General features: G+C 46.7%; 1 protein-coding gene across 1 annotated transcript in view; it reads right to left on the reverse strand.

Moving 5' to 3' along the window:
- FCHSD1 (FCH and double SH3 domains 1) overlaps positions 1 to 16,737 on the reverse strand; it is a 316,141-nt gene that overhangs the window by 273,028 nt on the left and 26,376 nt on the right. The window contains exon 3 of the mRNA XM_078653503.1: positions 10,799 to 10,844. Within this exon, the coding sequence (XP_078509629.1) occupies positions 10,799 to 10,844 (46 nt within the window). The remainder of the gene's footprint in view (positions 1 to 10,798; positions 10,845 to 16,737) is intronic.

Consider the following 16,737-nt stretch of genomic DNA (forward strand, 5'->3'; position numbering starts at 1 on the left):
TCAGAACTATCCAGAAGAAATACAAAAATCACATCAAGAACAAAAAGTCTTTGTTCTTCTGCTCTGTTCTGGAGAGCACAAAAATTAGACCTAAGGAACTCTTCAGTTTCATTAGACAGCAAACCTCCAAACCAGATACCTCCATGGAACTGGCCTCCAAAGAACGATGCGACAACTTTGCCAACTTCTTTGATGTTAAGATCTCCAAGATCGAACACTCTCTAGCCACCAACCACTCCCTTCCCCCTCACAGCAAACAAGGTGGGTTGCTTGATAGCGCCCCTCCTCCCTCTATTAAACCCTGGTCACTCTTTCAGCCCATCCTAGAAGAAGAGATAGTCAAACTTATCGCCGCCTCCAAACCTTCATCTCACACCCTTGACCTCCTTCCTGCTCAACTCACAAAAAAACGAAAAAACTCTCCCTTGCCCCACTATGGTGCAGGATTATCAACAGTTCCCTAAAAACTGGAGTAGTCCCAGACTGTTTGAAAGTGGGACAAGTCACCCCTCTACTAAAAAAACCTGGCCTGGACAAAAAGGACTTAAACAACTTCAGACCCGTCTCCAACCTTCCTCTTCTCTCCAAAATCCTAGAAAAATGGGTTCTCCATCAACTAACTCGGCACTTGGACAATTCCAGTCTCCTCGACTCACATCAATCGGGATTCAGGAAAGGGTGCAGCACAGAAACCGCAATCCTCAAAGTAATTGATGATCTACACAATTCACTGGACTCAGATCATTGCTCCCTCCTCATTCTCCTAGACCTATCGGTGGCTTTCGACACGGTTGACCACATTCTTCTCCTCAAAGCTCTGGAAGAAAGGGCTGGTCATGACGACGTGGTCCTTAACTGGCACTCCTCTTTCTTACACAACCGCTCACAAAGAATCAAAATCAGAAGCTCCGAATCAGACCTCCACCCCGTCATAAGGGGAGTACCTCAAGACTCAGTGCTCTACCCCCCACTCTTTAACATTTACATGGAACCCCTCACCACCCTACTCAGAAAAGCCAACATGCCCTTTCACCTCTACGCTGACGATACACAACTCTACCTGGAAATTTCCTCTTCTAAAGACATCCATCGACTAAATGAAACACTAAAGGAGGTCCAACGTTGGCTTTCAAGCAACCATTTAAAGCTTAACCCAGAAAAAACTGAACTACTTCTTATCTCGAACAAAGAAGAGAACCCACAAATGAACGAATGGCTAAAATATATTGACGCGCTCAATGGGAACCTCTCCTTGGCTGACTCCGTCAAGTCATTAGGCATCACGCTAGACTCTAAACTTGATCTGACCAAACACATCAAGATTCCTTAACTTGAAACTACTAAACAAAATCAAACCTTTCATTCCATCCAAAGATCTCAAACAAGCCACCCAAGCATTGGTTCTCTCAAGACTAGACTATGGAAATGCAATCCTCTCGGGAATTCCCAAAACTCACCTTGCTCCTCTGAAAACAACCTTCAACGCGGCAGCCAGAATGGTCCCTGGAATAAAGAAATTCGATCACATTTCTCCGGCACTAAAAGAACTCAAGTGGTTACCTATAGAAATGCGGGCGAACTTTAGAACAGCCTGCCTCACCCATAAAGCCCTTCACACAGGCAACCCCGAATATCTGGCATCCAAACTCAGAAAAGTGGGTCAGAACAGGACTCTCAGAAGCTCTAACAACCTACTTCTTATCCCACTCAAAGCTCGAAAACAAAAAACCACGGCCAGGTCCTTTGCTGGAAATGCTCCCAAAATATGGAACTCCCCCACATCAGAACTATTCCTTACTTCCCGAAATTCAAAAGCCAACTCAAAATCCTTTTCCTCGACCGCTCCCTTCCGAACAGATAGGAACCGCTTGGAGTGGTCAAAACGCCTTGGCCCTCATCTTCGATGCGGTTGGCCATTTCTACTTGACTTTTATCCTGAACGCATGGCTGACTGTATTATATTTGCCTTCTTTTGCACTGCTCTCTACTTGTTGTAAAGCGCTCCGATAGCTTCCGGTCAGGCTAGCGCTATATAAAACTTCATAAATAAAAGATTTACCTGCTCGGAAAACCTGGCACAGCCATGGTCCTCCACCTCCACCGTTGGACACCTGCGCTTCCGATGAATTTCAAGGATTATTATATGGAGATGCCTCAAGAAGCCAAATGCGTCTCCTGATTTGTTGTGGGTTTGGGGCCATAGTATCCATGCCAAAAGACCCTATGGTGTACCCCTAGGGTCCACCGGCTTCCGATGTCTCATAGTCCACTCAATGGTGGCCTACCCAATCTAAAGGCCCCGATGTGTAATGCCATATGAAGACGGTTGTAATTTAGTATTATCAGAGGGCAGAGGGTGTGTATTGGACATTAGAGAGCGCAGAATGTGACATGCGATAGTCACAGACCATTTGATATTTGGTAGCATCTGAGCGAATATGGTGCATGCAATTTGCTGGTATTTTGTGTACAGGTGGTCAGTTGCGCAGTGTACTTCTGAGAGCACGTGTTTTTTAACATCCGAGGCATCTGAGAATGTAGGCTTTGTTGGAAACAGTGGCACAGAAGTGCACAAGAAGCATGGGGATTGGTGGTTCTTTAACAGTATAAAATGTACGCCTTTTAGGTGGTATGTGGGTCCGGGATGTGGGATATTCAGTTGTAGGCGGCTCCTCCATGTGGGCAGAGAAGCGTCACCCCACTGCTTTCTCACAGTGCGAGAAACAGAAACATAAAATTGTATATACCATTTTATGTTTCTGCTTCTCGCACTGCGAGAAAGCAGAAGGGTTTGGTTGGGGGCGGGCGGGTTGGCGGTCCTGCTTTAGGGCAGGGGAGGAGTGGCTTGCCCACTCTGAGGGCGCTGACTATTTGTGCGGCCTCTGGGCTGACCAAACCAGTTATATGCACTCTGCATTTTCTCCATGTAGACTGCATGCAGGATACATGGAGAAAATGGCCTCCCCTTAGATGACTGTGTTGTCGGTGTCCCAACCAATCACAACGCTGCCATTGCAGCATTGTGATTGGCTGAGGGGAGGGAGGCTGCCTGAGCTGCTTCCTGTGAGGAGCAGAGAAAATGCGGGACCGGGCCAATAAAGGTAAGTTACCTTTTTTATTTGTTTTATTTAAACACCCCCCCACCGCACCACGTGACCCCCATTCCCACCCACGAGTCATGCCGGCCACAAAAATGGAAAGCGATCAGCACCGTTAGAAAACACAGAGCATCAGGAATAACAGGATCCGGGCCTTCTATGGTTCAAGGATGTGTGATATTTGGTTTTCTTACAGGGCGCAAGAGCGGTGGGGTTATTAGGGTATTATTATGTGAGTTGTTTTGTGGTATCAGCAGAAGCTGTGTAAGGTTCAATAACATCTGATGGCACAGGATGTGTAAGCCTCAGTAAAAACTCAGGGTGTAGGGTAGTGATTATTGTGGTAGCTCAGAAACCAGAGTTGTGACCTTTGGTGCTATTAGAAGGTACGGAACCTGAAACATGGGAGTCTTTGAGGGTGAAAGCAAAGAGTTTTGGAAGGGTGTTTGATGGTGCAGGTGCGAATTTAAGGTTGATGTAGCATCGGATGCTGCAGGGCATCTGAGGTTCCAGGGTATCCGACAGTCTAGGATGTAGGAAGGTCTATAGACCTGTGAGGGCCCGACAGCCTCTGAAGGCACATGAGTGAGGTTCTACAACTTCTGATGACACAGGCTGTACAAGGTTCTACAGCATCTGACGAAGCAGGTTAGTTGAGGTTCTATTGCAACTGATACACAGAGTACTTAAGGTTCTATTTTACCTGATGGCAAAGAGTGTATGATGGTCTATAGAATTTCACATCACAGGATGTGGGAAGTTATACAGCATTTGGCCGCATATAGAATGAATGAAAGTCTATTGCATTGATGGCACAGGATGTGTGAGTTCTGAACATATGATGCCACAGGATGTATGCGATTCTATAGCAGCTCATTGCACAGGATGGATTTGTTTCTTGGCATAGTGCACCGTAGGTGCGTAGTTCTACGGCATCTGGCAGCACAGGATGGACCTGCAGTAGGCGACTGCACAGGCTGACTGACGGAATGGTGGTGTGAGATTTTATGGCATTTGATGACATAGGATGAATAAGGTTCTATAGTATCTGATGTCACAGGCTATGTGAGGTTCTATAGGATCTAACAGCACAGGTTATGGGAGGTACTATAGCATCTGACAGCGCACAATGAATAATTTTCCATAGCATATTGCAGCAGAGCTGAGCGCCAAACATTTTGGAAGTGATTTGTTCAGTAACAATTGTGAAAGGACAATTATTGGCATAGGCATGCCTTTTAAAAGAGCTGGTGAGCAAGTATCCTTAGATGAGCCTGATTTGACTTTAGTTAGAAGTGCCATTCGTCTGGGCTAATCGAGATCTGGGAAGCAGGTAAAAATGGTGTCAATAGTATACCCCATGAACTCCAAACAGTGAGGAGGACTAGGAGACAAACTACTGTTTCTGATGGTCTTATTTGTTTCTATGAAAAAAAAGTTACGCTGGTCGCATAGGTCGGTGGGATGCCTTTGTTTTGGCAACTAATTTCTTCAAAGAGATGAGCTTATCTAAGATCAGAAAGGTTTCCTTCTGATTATTGGCAGCTTTTGAAATACGGTCACTATAGTATTTGGATTTTACAAATTGGAGCTTGAATTTATATTCTCTTTGCTCTTCTTGAAATTTGGTTTTATGCTCGTCCAGATAACATGTGTGCCACTGGCGCTCAATTTGACTCAGTTTAAGTTTAGCTTCCTGTAGTTCATTATCAAAGAGTCAAGTTTGCCCATTTAGCTATGCGTTGTTTTTGCACTGGTCGGGGTTGTGTGTGCAATCATGCCTTCCATTTCTTGGAGATTAACTCGACTCAATTTCTGAATATTGGTAGCCTAAGTAAGCTGTGTACCAAATTTTCTCCGACTTGGAGTAGAAAATTCAGTCAAGTAATGATCAGAGCAAATGCAAGGCTGTACATTAAGATCCATTAATTCTAACTCTAGTGTCCGCACTCGATTTAGTGGATGGCCAGTCAATCAATCAATCAATCAGAGATCTTGTAAGGCACGACTACTCACCCATTACGGTCTCAAGGTGCTGGACAATAACCATTAATTTTGAGAACTGGATCGAGAGAGGGCAGATAATCTCGAATAGTTTTTGATTGAAGTTTAACATATATTGGAGTTGCCGATATACTAATAGACAAGCCAATGTGCTATTTTTCAATTCAATTTTAAGCAATAGAAGATCCACATTAATCAGTTAAATTGCACAGCAGCTGGGAAATCATTAAACATTTACTGACAATAGCAGCTACGTTGCCACTTGTTTTGTCTATTCTATCAACCAGGACTCACTAATCACCATTAAGTCTGGTTTAGTGTGCTCAATGTATATTTCAGTCTATGTTCAATTAGGAAGTGTGTATTCAAATAAGCTCATCAAAGTGCTTTGGACAACGACTACTTAATTGGTGTAAGTCTGTCTAGATTAGTTTGCCCAGAAGTGTCAGTCGAACCCTGTGTTGTACATGAGGACTTTGCTAAGAGCTCTTGGGAATTTAAGGTAGTAGCAAGTTCTGTGGAAATCATTAACAGTTTAAGTTTAAAATGTCATCTGGCATAAGATTAGAGCAGGCCATCTAGAGTATCTGACAGCACAGAGTGGGTGATGTTCTACAGTATCCAACAGGACAATATGTGCAAGTTTCTATAGCATCTGAGGGCACAGGATGGCCAAGGCTGTGTAGCAATTGTCGGCACAGGATGTGTGAGGTTCGAAAGCATCTAGCAGCACAGGGTGAATAAGGTTCTTTTGCATGAAGCAGCACAGCATGAGGTCCTATAACATCTGGCAACGCAGGATGTGTGAGGTTCTTCAGCATCTGATGACACAATAGAGTACCAGCACAGACTCCGTGAGTATCTCTGTCGCATCAAATGCCACAGGATGTGTAGGGTGAAATAGCATCAGATGGCAAACAAGGAGCTTCAGGGTTCAGGTTGTGCAGAGTTCTATAGCATCCGACAGTCCGGGATGTTTGAGGTTCTACTGCCTATATTGGCACAGGCTGAAAGGGGTTTTATAGCATCTGACAGTACAGCGTGTTCTGTTGTATAGTATCTGATGGAACAGGGTGAATACGATTCTGTAGCATTTGATGAAACAGGATGTGCGATGTTCCACAGCATCTGATGGAAGAAGATGGTACTGCAGTACCTGACAACGCAGACTGGGTAAGTTGCTATAGCATCTGATGGTGGTACGGTATGTGTGACGATTTTATTGCATCTGGCGACACAAGTTGTGTGAGGTTAAGAGGAATTTCGGTGCACACTATGCGTGACACTGGATGTCCTCTGAGGGCACAGAATGTGTGAGGTTCTTTGGTTATCTCTGGGCCACGAGTAAAGACTTTGTGGCTATTGGATTCGCTTCTGTATTCCCTCGCAGTCCTGTGAGGGAAGTCACAAAGGGGTTGACTGACCTCATTGCTTCCCGTCAGAGGCCGCATCACTGGAACAGAAGATGAACACTTTGTCCGAACACTGCCCCGCTCTACACAGAATGTACACACGCCGGCTACTCCTGGATGGGGATGGGGAGAGACATGAAGCCGGAGCACAGGTGGGGGAGGACACCGTAGGAAGGAAGATTCAAGTGCAAGAACGAGTGAGGTGAGGACATATGGAGGGAGGGTAAAAAAAGGGGGGGGGGCATGGAAGTAGTGAGGGTGGGCAGGCGGTAGATTAAATCAGGAAAGGAGAATGAGATTTAAAAAAGGGAAAGATAGGAAACGAAAAATATGAAGAAGGAAAGAGGCATGGGAGCGAGAAAACAGAGGAAAGGGAAAGACGGAATGGAAAGAGGCAGGGGTAGTTAGGAGAAGAAAAGAGAAGTGACGAATGGAAGAAGAAAGGAAGGCAAGTAAGAGAGCGTTGTTGTCAGTGAAGTGTGCCAGTAAAGTTAAGGACATGAATATAGGACTCGATAGGGACCCGCTTCAATGTCCATTTTAATTACTAGCGGGTCTTGGACCCGCAGGGACCCGCCCCAATTAAAGCCCTGGCCATTATTAAGAAGACAGTCGTTTTGGAAAGTTCACCTGATATCAGCGGATTTCCGGACCACCCGCCTCTCAGTTCTCTTGCCGCAGTTACATATGGGAGAAGCGCTTTGTTTCTGAGGGTGGAGCTTCAGCGGCTCTGTCATCAGTGGCCTCTTTGAGCAGGCCTGCCCTACAGACCCAGCGGGTTCATTGTGTTGGAAAGGCCTCCCTGTGCATGGGGCCTATTGATGTGTTTTTTCCCGCATGGACTTCATTGTATAGCAGTCGATGGCAGTAAACAATGTTCCCCACATGCTGAGAGAAAATGCTCAGTGCGTCAGAGGCAAATATGTTTTTCTCCAAAAATGCAACTCCTGCTTTGGGGGGGCTGTCTTTGAAAAATAAACAACAACAAAAACACCTCCTGATCCACCATGTTGTAGTGGGCATGGGGGAACTAGGAGGTTTCACCAAAAGGACCCCTGCTGTGATTGTGGAAACCCTTCCAGGGAATATTTCCACACTATTCTTAAGGCACCTCTAATATTGTAGGAGCGGCTGTCGGGAGACCGACGAAGCCAGTGTCTACATTTCCTCGGGTGTGCTGTCTGGTCCGTATAATGGCAAATAGGCCGAACAGACTTTCCCAACTTAAGGTGCAGGCTTGATCACACTTATCTTGCACCCATTCCAGGTGTGGTCTGCTCTGCGCCCAAAAGGGTGGGCCAAGAGCCTATCTTCAGAAAACTGAAAGCTGTAGAGGCCCATGAACTCATATGGCAGATTAGAATATACTTGGGAGGGATGGACCTCAAAGAAATGGCACATTTTATTGTTAAGACACAGGTGCACATTTTTAAAACGCCAGCAATCTAAGTTGGCCAAGTGTACGTGTAAGGACGTGGAAGCACATGCGTCAATTTAAGGATTTCTCACCAATGATAGCTCCATAAAAATACTTACGTTTTTATTATAATCTGCAGCATGCCTATCCCCAAAAGACTGATTCAAAAAAGGGGGTGGTGATGAACAGAGTGTCTGAATTAAGCAGACCACTCTTACCCAGTCCAAAGATCAGGGCTTGATCCATCACCGTTATTTAGCTCACTGCCCCATCCCAGCTCAGAACCTGGCTATATGCAAATTAGTCCGTCCCTGGCCCAGTGCATCATGGGAACAGGGCAGACCAAACTACCAAGCCAATTCTTCACCAGAAAGGAGACAAGCTTCCGGGGACCGGTTTCTGCCATTTCAGGCGTCGTCGGCCCGGCTTGCTTGAGTCCTGATGGAGCAGTGAGCAAGGGACTCATGTCTGAGTATACCCTTCCACGCTTATGGTGGACAAAATGATTCAAAAAAGGGGGTGGTGATGAACAGAGTGTCTGAATTAAGCAGACCACTCTTACCCAGTCCAAAGATCAGGGCTTGATCCATCACCGTTATTTAGCTCATTGCCCCATCCCAGCTCAGAACCTGGCTATATGCAAATTAGTCCGTCCCTGGCCCAGTGCATCATGGGAACAGGGCAGACCAAACTACCAAGCCAATTCTTCACCAGAAAGGAGACAAGCTTCCGGGGACCGGTTTCTGCCATTTCAGGCGTCGTCGGCCCGGCTTGCTTGAGTCCTGATGGAGCAGTGAGCAAGGGACTCATGTCTGAGTATACCCTTCCACGCTTATGGTGGACAAAATGATTCAAAAAAGGGGGTGGTGATGAACAGAGTGTCTGAATTAAGCAGACCACTCTTACCCAGTCCAAAGATCAGGGCTTGATCCATCACCGTTATTTAGCTCACTGCCCCATCCCAGCTCAGAACCTGGCTATATGCAAATTAGTCCGTCCCTGGCCCAGTGCATCATGGGAACAGGGCAGACCAAACTACCAAGCCAATTCTTCACCAGAAAGGAGACAAGCTTCCGGGGACCGGTTTCTGCCATTTCAGGCGTCGTCGGCCCGGCTTGCTTGAGTCCTGATGGAGCAGTGAGCAAGGGACTCATGTCTGAGTATACCCATCCACGCTTATGGTGGACAAAATGATTCAAAAAAGGGGGTGGTGATGAACAGAGTGTCTGAATTAAGCAGACCACTCTTACCCAGTCCAAAGATCAGGGCTTGATCCATCACCGTTATTTATCTCACTGCCCCATCCCAGCTCAGAACCTGGCTATATGCAAATTAGTCCGTCCCTGGCCCAGTGCATCATGGGAACAGGGCAGACCAAACTACCAAGCCAATTCTTCACCAGAAAGGAGACAAGCTTCCGGGGACCGGTTTCTGCCATTTCAGGCGGCGTCGGCCCGGCTTGCTTGAGTCCTGATGGAGCAGTGAGCAAGGGACTCACATCTGAGTATACCCTTCCACGCTTAGGGTGGACAAAATATTTAACAACAAGGGGTGGTGATGGACAGAGTTTCTGAATTAAGCAGAATACTCTCACCCAGTCAAGAGATCAGGGCTAGATCCAACACCGTTTTTTAGCTCACTGCACCATCCCAGTTCAGAACCTGGCTATATGCACCCCTGCAGGATTTCCAGCTACCAGTGCCACTAGAATTTCCATTTTCTTCTCACCACCACGAGTCATTGTGTGCACAGAATTCAAAGTGTCTACAGGTATGGGTCTGAGGCTCAGCACTGCTCGCCTCCAGGACTCACTGGGCCGAAGACGGCTGAAATGCCAGAAACCGGTCCCCGGAAGCTTGTTTCCTTCCCAGTGTAAGAATTGGCTTTTGTAGTCTGGTCTGCCCTGTTCCCATGATGCACTGGGCCAGGGACAGACTAATTTGCATACAGCCAGGTTCTGAAACTGGGATGGTGCAATGAGCTAAAAAACGGTGTTGGATCTAGCCCTGATCTCTTGACTGGGTGAGAGTATTCTGCTTAATTCAGAGACTCTGTCCATCACCAACCCTTGTTGTAAATTATCCCCAAAAGACGACAAGTGTTTCAAGTCCACAAGTTCCATCCCTTCCTACCACTGCTTCAGCACACCGGCAACCCAGGATTACTCTTATTGGTGTTTGTTCTGTTCTTAACATTCAGTTATTGCTAATTTCTCCAACATTTTCCTGCAACATCGGTTAAGGACTTGGTGAAGCGTTGCATCTCATGAGCCACTTATATGTGCCAGCCCACAGCACCGTTGACTTTATCAACCCATGAACTTGGTGAGGCCTCTGAAGACAGCAGACGACTCTTCAGCAACAAACGCAATAACAACCAACCTGGGAGAGGGAAGGAGAGGGACCCAGGCTGTGAGAATAGGATCAGTCCTCATAGTGTGGGTAAACCCTGACAGAAGCAGACAACCTCCATCTTTAGGAGGACCGGTCCTGCTAGTGTGCTTAGGTACCAGTGAGTGTATCAAAAAACTGAAAGTGCAGTTAGATTTGCCTCGGTCCGCTTTATAACCTACCCTGTTATCAAAGCACAAATGGAGTTAGAATTGTAAAGGCACACTTCATTACGGCCAGTGGACGGTTCTCATAATAATAGGTATGCTATGTTTGTGTGTGTGAGAAAAGCTGAGGTGAGTGTGAAATGGAGCGCTTGTGTACAGCACGAGGAGCGAAAGATGTTCAGCACAAGTAACAGACCCTTCCTCAAAGTACACTGCCCAGTATGGACAGCACAGACCCCCACCAGACAATGCATCAGTACAACATGATCCCGCCATGAGATAAGAGCGCGGCTTCAAAAAGTGAACATACCTGTCCATATTCCTTCTCAATGACTGATCTCTGCTTGCTGAAAGATCTGCAGGGGGAAAAGCACAGGATGAGCAGGGCAAGGGGTAAGGTTCATCTGGCCACAGAGAGAGTGACACTCACATCCTCACACCAGTCAATATCGACATTTCCAGGTCTGAATTTTTCACCTCTTAATCATTGAATTGAAATGTGTTAATCTAACTAGTTTAATGAAAGCAAAACAAGACTTCAACACCCAGAATGCATTAGGCTGTCACAGAAAACCACAGGACTGGAAATAGTGCCCATAATGACCTGGCGCGTGGTGGCGACCTTATCCACGGTGCAACCAACCCTACTGTACCTGGAAGTAACAGTCAGGGCACCCGGCATACCACTGCATGCTGGGTGCGGACCTTACCTCGCCAGCTTAGGCTCGAGACACGGGCACGTTATTCCACCCGGACATTCCGTCTCCGCCTGCTGTGGTATCTTAATGCAGAGCGGTTACCCCCAGAGGATGATGCAGGTGAAAAGGTAAGGGAAAACACACACACACACACACACCCACACACACACACACACACACACACGCACGCGCACGCGCGCGCGCTTCTCTACCCTGGAGCTTGAGAGACGGCGCCTGGGGCTCGTGGCACACTCGCAACAACACACTGAGTCGGTACAAAGCTCCACGTTCTTCATGGGATTTGTACGTCTGGTTTGACAGCCTGCGTCTACTTCTCACGTGCACCCCGTGTGATCTTCTGCCAGTTTCCTTTATTTCAGAAATATCTTGGAAACTGCTCCTGCTGGTTGGATTGCTTTACAAAAAACACAAGAACCAGAGATCTCGATTTGGCATCCCATGCTATGCCGAACGGATGGGGAAACTGATTGTGCAACAGTTCGGCACGGGGCCCAGAACCTTCCCCTGCCTGGTCGTTCGCTGGAATAATTTACATCTGGAGACGTGTTCCATACCCCGGATGACATGGTTTGCTGTTTTTAGCTAAGCGGCAAGTGGCCTTGTACTCACTAAACATAAACACCGTCTTCACACCCGGTACAAGTTATCAATCTCAGCAGAGAGGCCAAAGATCGTAAGCGCATAAATTCTCGTCTAATTTACAGGCTGCGTTAAAGGGCACAATCGCTTTCAGAATGCACGTTTGTGGTGAGACTTTAGGGTGCAGATACTAGTAGCTCCAGGGGCCACCTGGTAGGAGCATACACTCCGCGTTCAGACAGAACTACAAACTCAATGCACCCTACCCACCTGTGCGCCTGCCCGGAGCTCTGCTGCCCGGATGCGAGGCTGGGCCCCGGCACTAGTCTCTACCCAGCCCGCCGTGCCACCATAAGCACACAACACCCACGTGTCCATTCCTGCAGACTGAGGTTCTCTCAGTTCCATTTCCTTTCTGCAATGAAGTGAGAATTCCCGCCAAATATTTGCACGAGGACGTCTGCCAGGACCTCTGCCCTGGGACTGCAGGAGCCAGAAAACACCCGACCCCCTCCGTGGTTACAACACGCTGCGCTCGAGACCAGCCTCCAAGCACCCCCAAACCGTCCATTCATCCCAACGGCCCCCGCTCGTCCGCGGCAACAGCCGCCTCACGGACACATACTTGTTATGCTTCTGTGGAGCCGTGTTGACATTTCACTCATGACTCGGAGGGAATTGAGAGAGCACAAGTTTGAAAAAAATGTATAAGTACGCCATATTTACAAGCACGTAGTTAGTTAACATGTACTTTGCACCAGAGTGTTTATATTTAGAAGTGAAATACACAGAGTGTCTTATATTCAGTAGTGAAATGCATAGAATGTTTAAGTAGAGTAACAATAATCATAACTGTGTGAGACTAATGTAGAAATGTTTGGGATGAATATGAAAACCTCACGTTCTCATGTTAAAGGAATAATGTAAGAGTTGAATGTAACTCTAAAAAACCAGTATATTGTGTAGGCCTCATGGCAATTCACAAGCAAATCTAAACGTGCTGCTAAAATAATGTGAGACAAGGTTGACATGGTTCTTTCAAAATGTACTATTGAACTTAGGGTTAAAAGTATATGCTTTATAGATGGGTTATTTTAGAAACGTATGCTAGTTAAGAATGTTTGCTGTTTAAATCAAGTTAACGTTTTAAGAGTGCAGGAACCTGCTGCATGTAAATCAAGTAGGCCAGAACAGATAATGTCATGTAGTTTAAATCGTCATGTGCTCGTTAGAGGAGAGGTCGTGAGGTGTCCAGTATGGAGCTCTGAGAGTGTTTTATGGCCTAAGATATGGTGAAGTCTGGAATTTGAGGCCCACTGCAGGACGAGTTGTATGCAGGTGCAAGGGTCCTAATCAGCTCGAATGAAAGGGACTTTGTTCAGTGGCGCCTTGCGCAGGCCTGTAGGAGTTTCCAGGAATTTCAGGGGGTATCAGCGCACGGAAGAAGCCGCCTGGGAACCAAGGCCAACTTTAACGAGGGTCTTCAAGAGTACCATCATGGAGTTTGCCGCGGAAAGATGTACCACGTGAGGGGCGTCCCAAGGGGCGTTTCTATTGGAAATGTGATTTGGTATTAGGGAAAGTGACCCGGGAGGAGAGCAGAGCAGATGATTTTGGGAGCCTAAGGAAGCGGATGGGTAGGCAGATAGGCTGATCAGGAGAGACCCATTATCAGAGAAGAGACAAAGAGAAGTGCGTGATCTTCTTAGGAAATCACCACGGCTGACACCTAGAGGGTTAAGATCTTGTTAAGTAGGGATGTCATTTAGTGTAGCGTAGGGACAGACTAACCTTAATTTTTCTTTCTGTAATGACTTTGAGGTTGCAACTTGTATTCATTTTGGCAACACTCATGTTATTAGAGCTTGTACTTATTATTCTGTTTTTCAGACTCAGACTATTCAAAAAGTTCATGTTCATAGTGATACCGATATACCTTTTGAATCTCATTTTGAGAAGTTTGTATCTTCAGTTATCTTTGACTTTATATTAAATCTTTAAAACTTAATTTTGGTCAGTGGTCATTTAGAGTGGTGTAAGTTCTTAAATTGGTTGTTTACTTCGAGATTACCTTTTACTCAAGACAGGTACCAACGATTCAGTCGACAGGAAATGGGATTTGGTAAGATAATTAGTAACCAGTAATCCCGCGTTAGCAGTTGGTAGCAGAGTGAGGATGGTTATCTTCTTGAGGAAGGTAATCTAGAGAGGTTAGTTTACCCCAAGGCCCGAGACGTCGAGAGACGAGCAGCGGAAGAATCGTGTGCCGAAAGGTGCAGACTGTGCGAGAAAAGCAGCAGTATCGGAGAGTGAGTATAAAAAGGGTCATGCGTGAACAGATTGCGGTGTTTTGTGTTGTATTTGTATTGTAATGTCTTGCGGAGTTGAATGCCTGTAGTGTGAAAGAGAGAAGGTTGTGAGCGCGCGCAACCTGGTAAACTGGTAACCTGGTAAACGGGTGAACTGGTGAAATCTTAAGTTCAGGCCAGAGCTTAAGTGGTTTTGGGTGTATCGAACATCCAGGGTAGTTGTCGACCATAGTACGGAGGTCACGAGGTACCATTGACCGCCGTGGATCCAAGATAGGGGGAGTGTAAGAGTGAGTGTATGAGTAACGGACGCTGGTCGAAAGTTACTGCGTGTGAGTAACCTATCGGAGAAGGCGATTGTCTGGAAGTAAACGGAAAGACATTTCGCCAAGTTAGGGTGACAACTACAGAAAGACTGTGGGCGTACAGTCAAAGAAAGGTGATCGCTTGGACGGAAGTAATCATTTTTCAGAGTATGAATGGGATGCGTGCATGACCGAGGAGACGAGCTGAGAAAGGAGGGGAACTGCTGCGAAGGGGGACGGGTGACGTCGGCTAGAGCCGCGCTGTGATTGAGCGGTTGGTGTGACGTTAGCTAGAGCCGCGCTCTGGTTGGGCGGCTAGAGTGACGTCGGAGGAAAAGCCGCGTACGGATAGGCCAGTTAGTGAGAACGGCGCTGAGATTGGTGGAATATCATCAGGAAGTAAACAAACGCGGAGAAAAGAGAAATCATGAAGTGTTTTAAGTGTTTGAAAGGGATTTTTAAACGTAAACGAAGTGAACATTATTACGGGGAAGAGGCTCCCCCAGAGGGTACGCCAGCTCATTATATGGCAACGAATGTGGGGCTGCATACGATATTGTGGATCGGGGCTTGGAATAAGCTTACGGAAGGAAATGAGGAAATGCAGTTCCCGAAGTATGGAACATTTAAGTTAGAGGTGTTACATCGGCTGAAAGCAACCATGTCCTCATTGAAACCCTCGCCCAGACCAACACAGTTTGAGGCTCTTAATGCATGGATTAAGGCTGCACACGACCGAAATTTGAACAGGCGTCAACAAAGGCTGACGCGATCGGTAAGGGCAGTGCGAGATTCCAAATGGGATGAGGAGGAAAAGCGTTGGAGGGTACAGACTATTGAGGTGGAGAAAATGTATCCGATGAGAGAGGTGTCAGGAGGAGGAAACCTCATGGAAGAAGACGAGGAAAGCGAGTCGGAGGACAATCTGATAAACAGATTGTTAATGGATAGACCACCTCCGAGAGTGGGATTGATAGAAGATAGAGGGCTCGCAAGGGAAGATGGGAATGAGATAGAGGGATATACACCACTCCCTATATCGGAATGGACACCTAGCAAAGGCGGAGAAACACCTCCGAACAACACTGTGCAGAGTGTAGTGGGAAGGTTTGTGGTGCAGAAAACGCCAACCACAGAAAGGGTTGAGTCTGTGGGATTGCCAGACGCTCTTCAAGTGCCTGTTACCATAGGACCCATAGTTTCGATCTATAATTCTGAGAGAGATAGAGGGGAACAACAAAGGCAATTGGATAGGGAAAGGATTGAGATGGAAAGGAGGAATAATGTGACGAATGCATGGAAACAATTACCAGGTTCGGTAACGTGGAACACCCCATTAGACACAACTGTCGGTCCCAATTCAGAACAGGGAGGTCCGAGAGGACCAATGGATCTAAGGGGACCGCGGCCAAGATCTTTTTCAGAGTTAAGAGCTGATTTGAGGGAATGGGACGGGTCCATAGTATCTCCGAGTAACAGGACAAGAACAGAACCAGAGTGGGAAAGCAGGGGCAATGGGACAGTATCTCATTGTGGGGCCAGCGAGAGTAGTCAGAGCCGGGAAGGCCAAAGTCAAGAGAATAGAGGGGATGCATGTCCTACAAATCAGAGAGAACAACCGGAACAAAATACTAAGATTGTAGAATGTGAGGAAATGTCCCGTCTCTGGGGGAACGGAGGAGATGAGGCGGTACGGGCTTTTCAGAATAGGTTTAGGTGCCTTCATCATACACTTGGGGAAGACGTTCAACATTGGAGAAAGGAGAACAGCGATAGGTCCCGCCACGCCTCGAATACTCAGGAAGCACAGGGAAGTAGGGAAGAAAGAGGGAGTAATAGAACCTCTTACCCTCTATCCCGTGAAACTAGCCAGGATGGAGAGAGAGAGGCTGGGAGGCATGAAGGAGTGTTTCACCACCCACCCCGAGAAGATGGAAAGGCATGGGACTTAGAGAGATGGGAACAGGGGAGGACTCCCTATAATTCACCAATACCTAAACGTAGATCTCGGAGCTGGGATGGGAGAGATGCGGATGGAGGAGCTAAATTGAGTGTCTTGAAAGCTGAAATTAAGGCAAAAAGGCTTGATGTTACCAGTTTAAAATCAGATGTTGATGAGATAATAGATGGAACATTGCCTTTGGAAAGGATAGAATTGTACGAACAGGATGAGTTATTGTTCATGGCAAAGGATATTACTAGGAAAGCTAGAGCGTTTCATGAAAAACTGACTGATTTGGCAGACAAGTATGCCGTGGATTTGTCTAGGACCAGGGCATTGCAGAGCAACCACAGATTACAGTACGCAGACCAAGATCTAGATGAGAAGAGAACTAC

The sequence above is a fragment of the Lissotriton helveticus genome, chromosome 7 (assembly GCF_964261635.1).
Source record: "Lissotriton helveticus chromosome 7, aLisHel1.1, whole genome shotgun sequence".
NCBI classification, from domain to species: domain Eukaryota; kingdom Metazoa; phylum Chordata; class Amphibia; order Caudata; family Salamandridae; genus Lissotriton; species Lissotriton helveticus.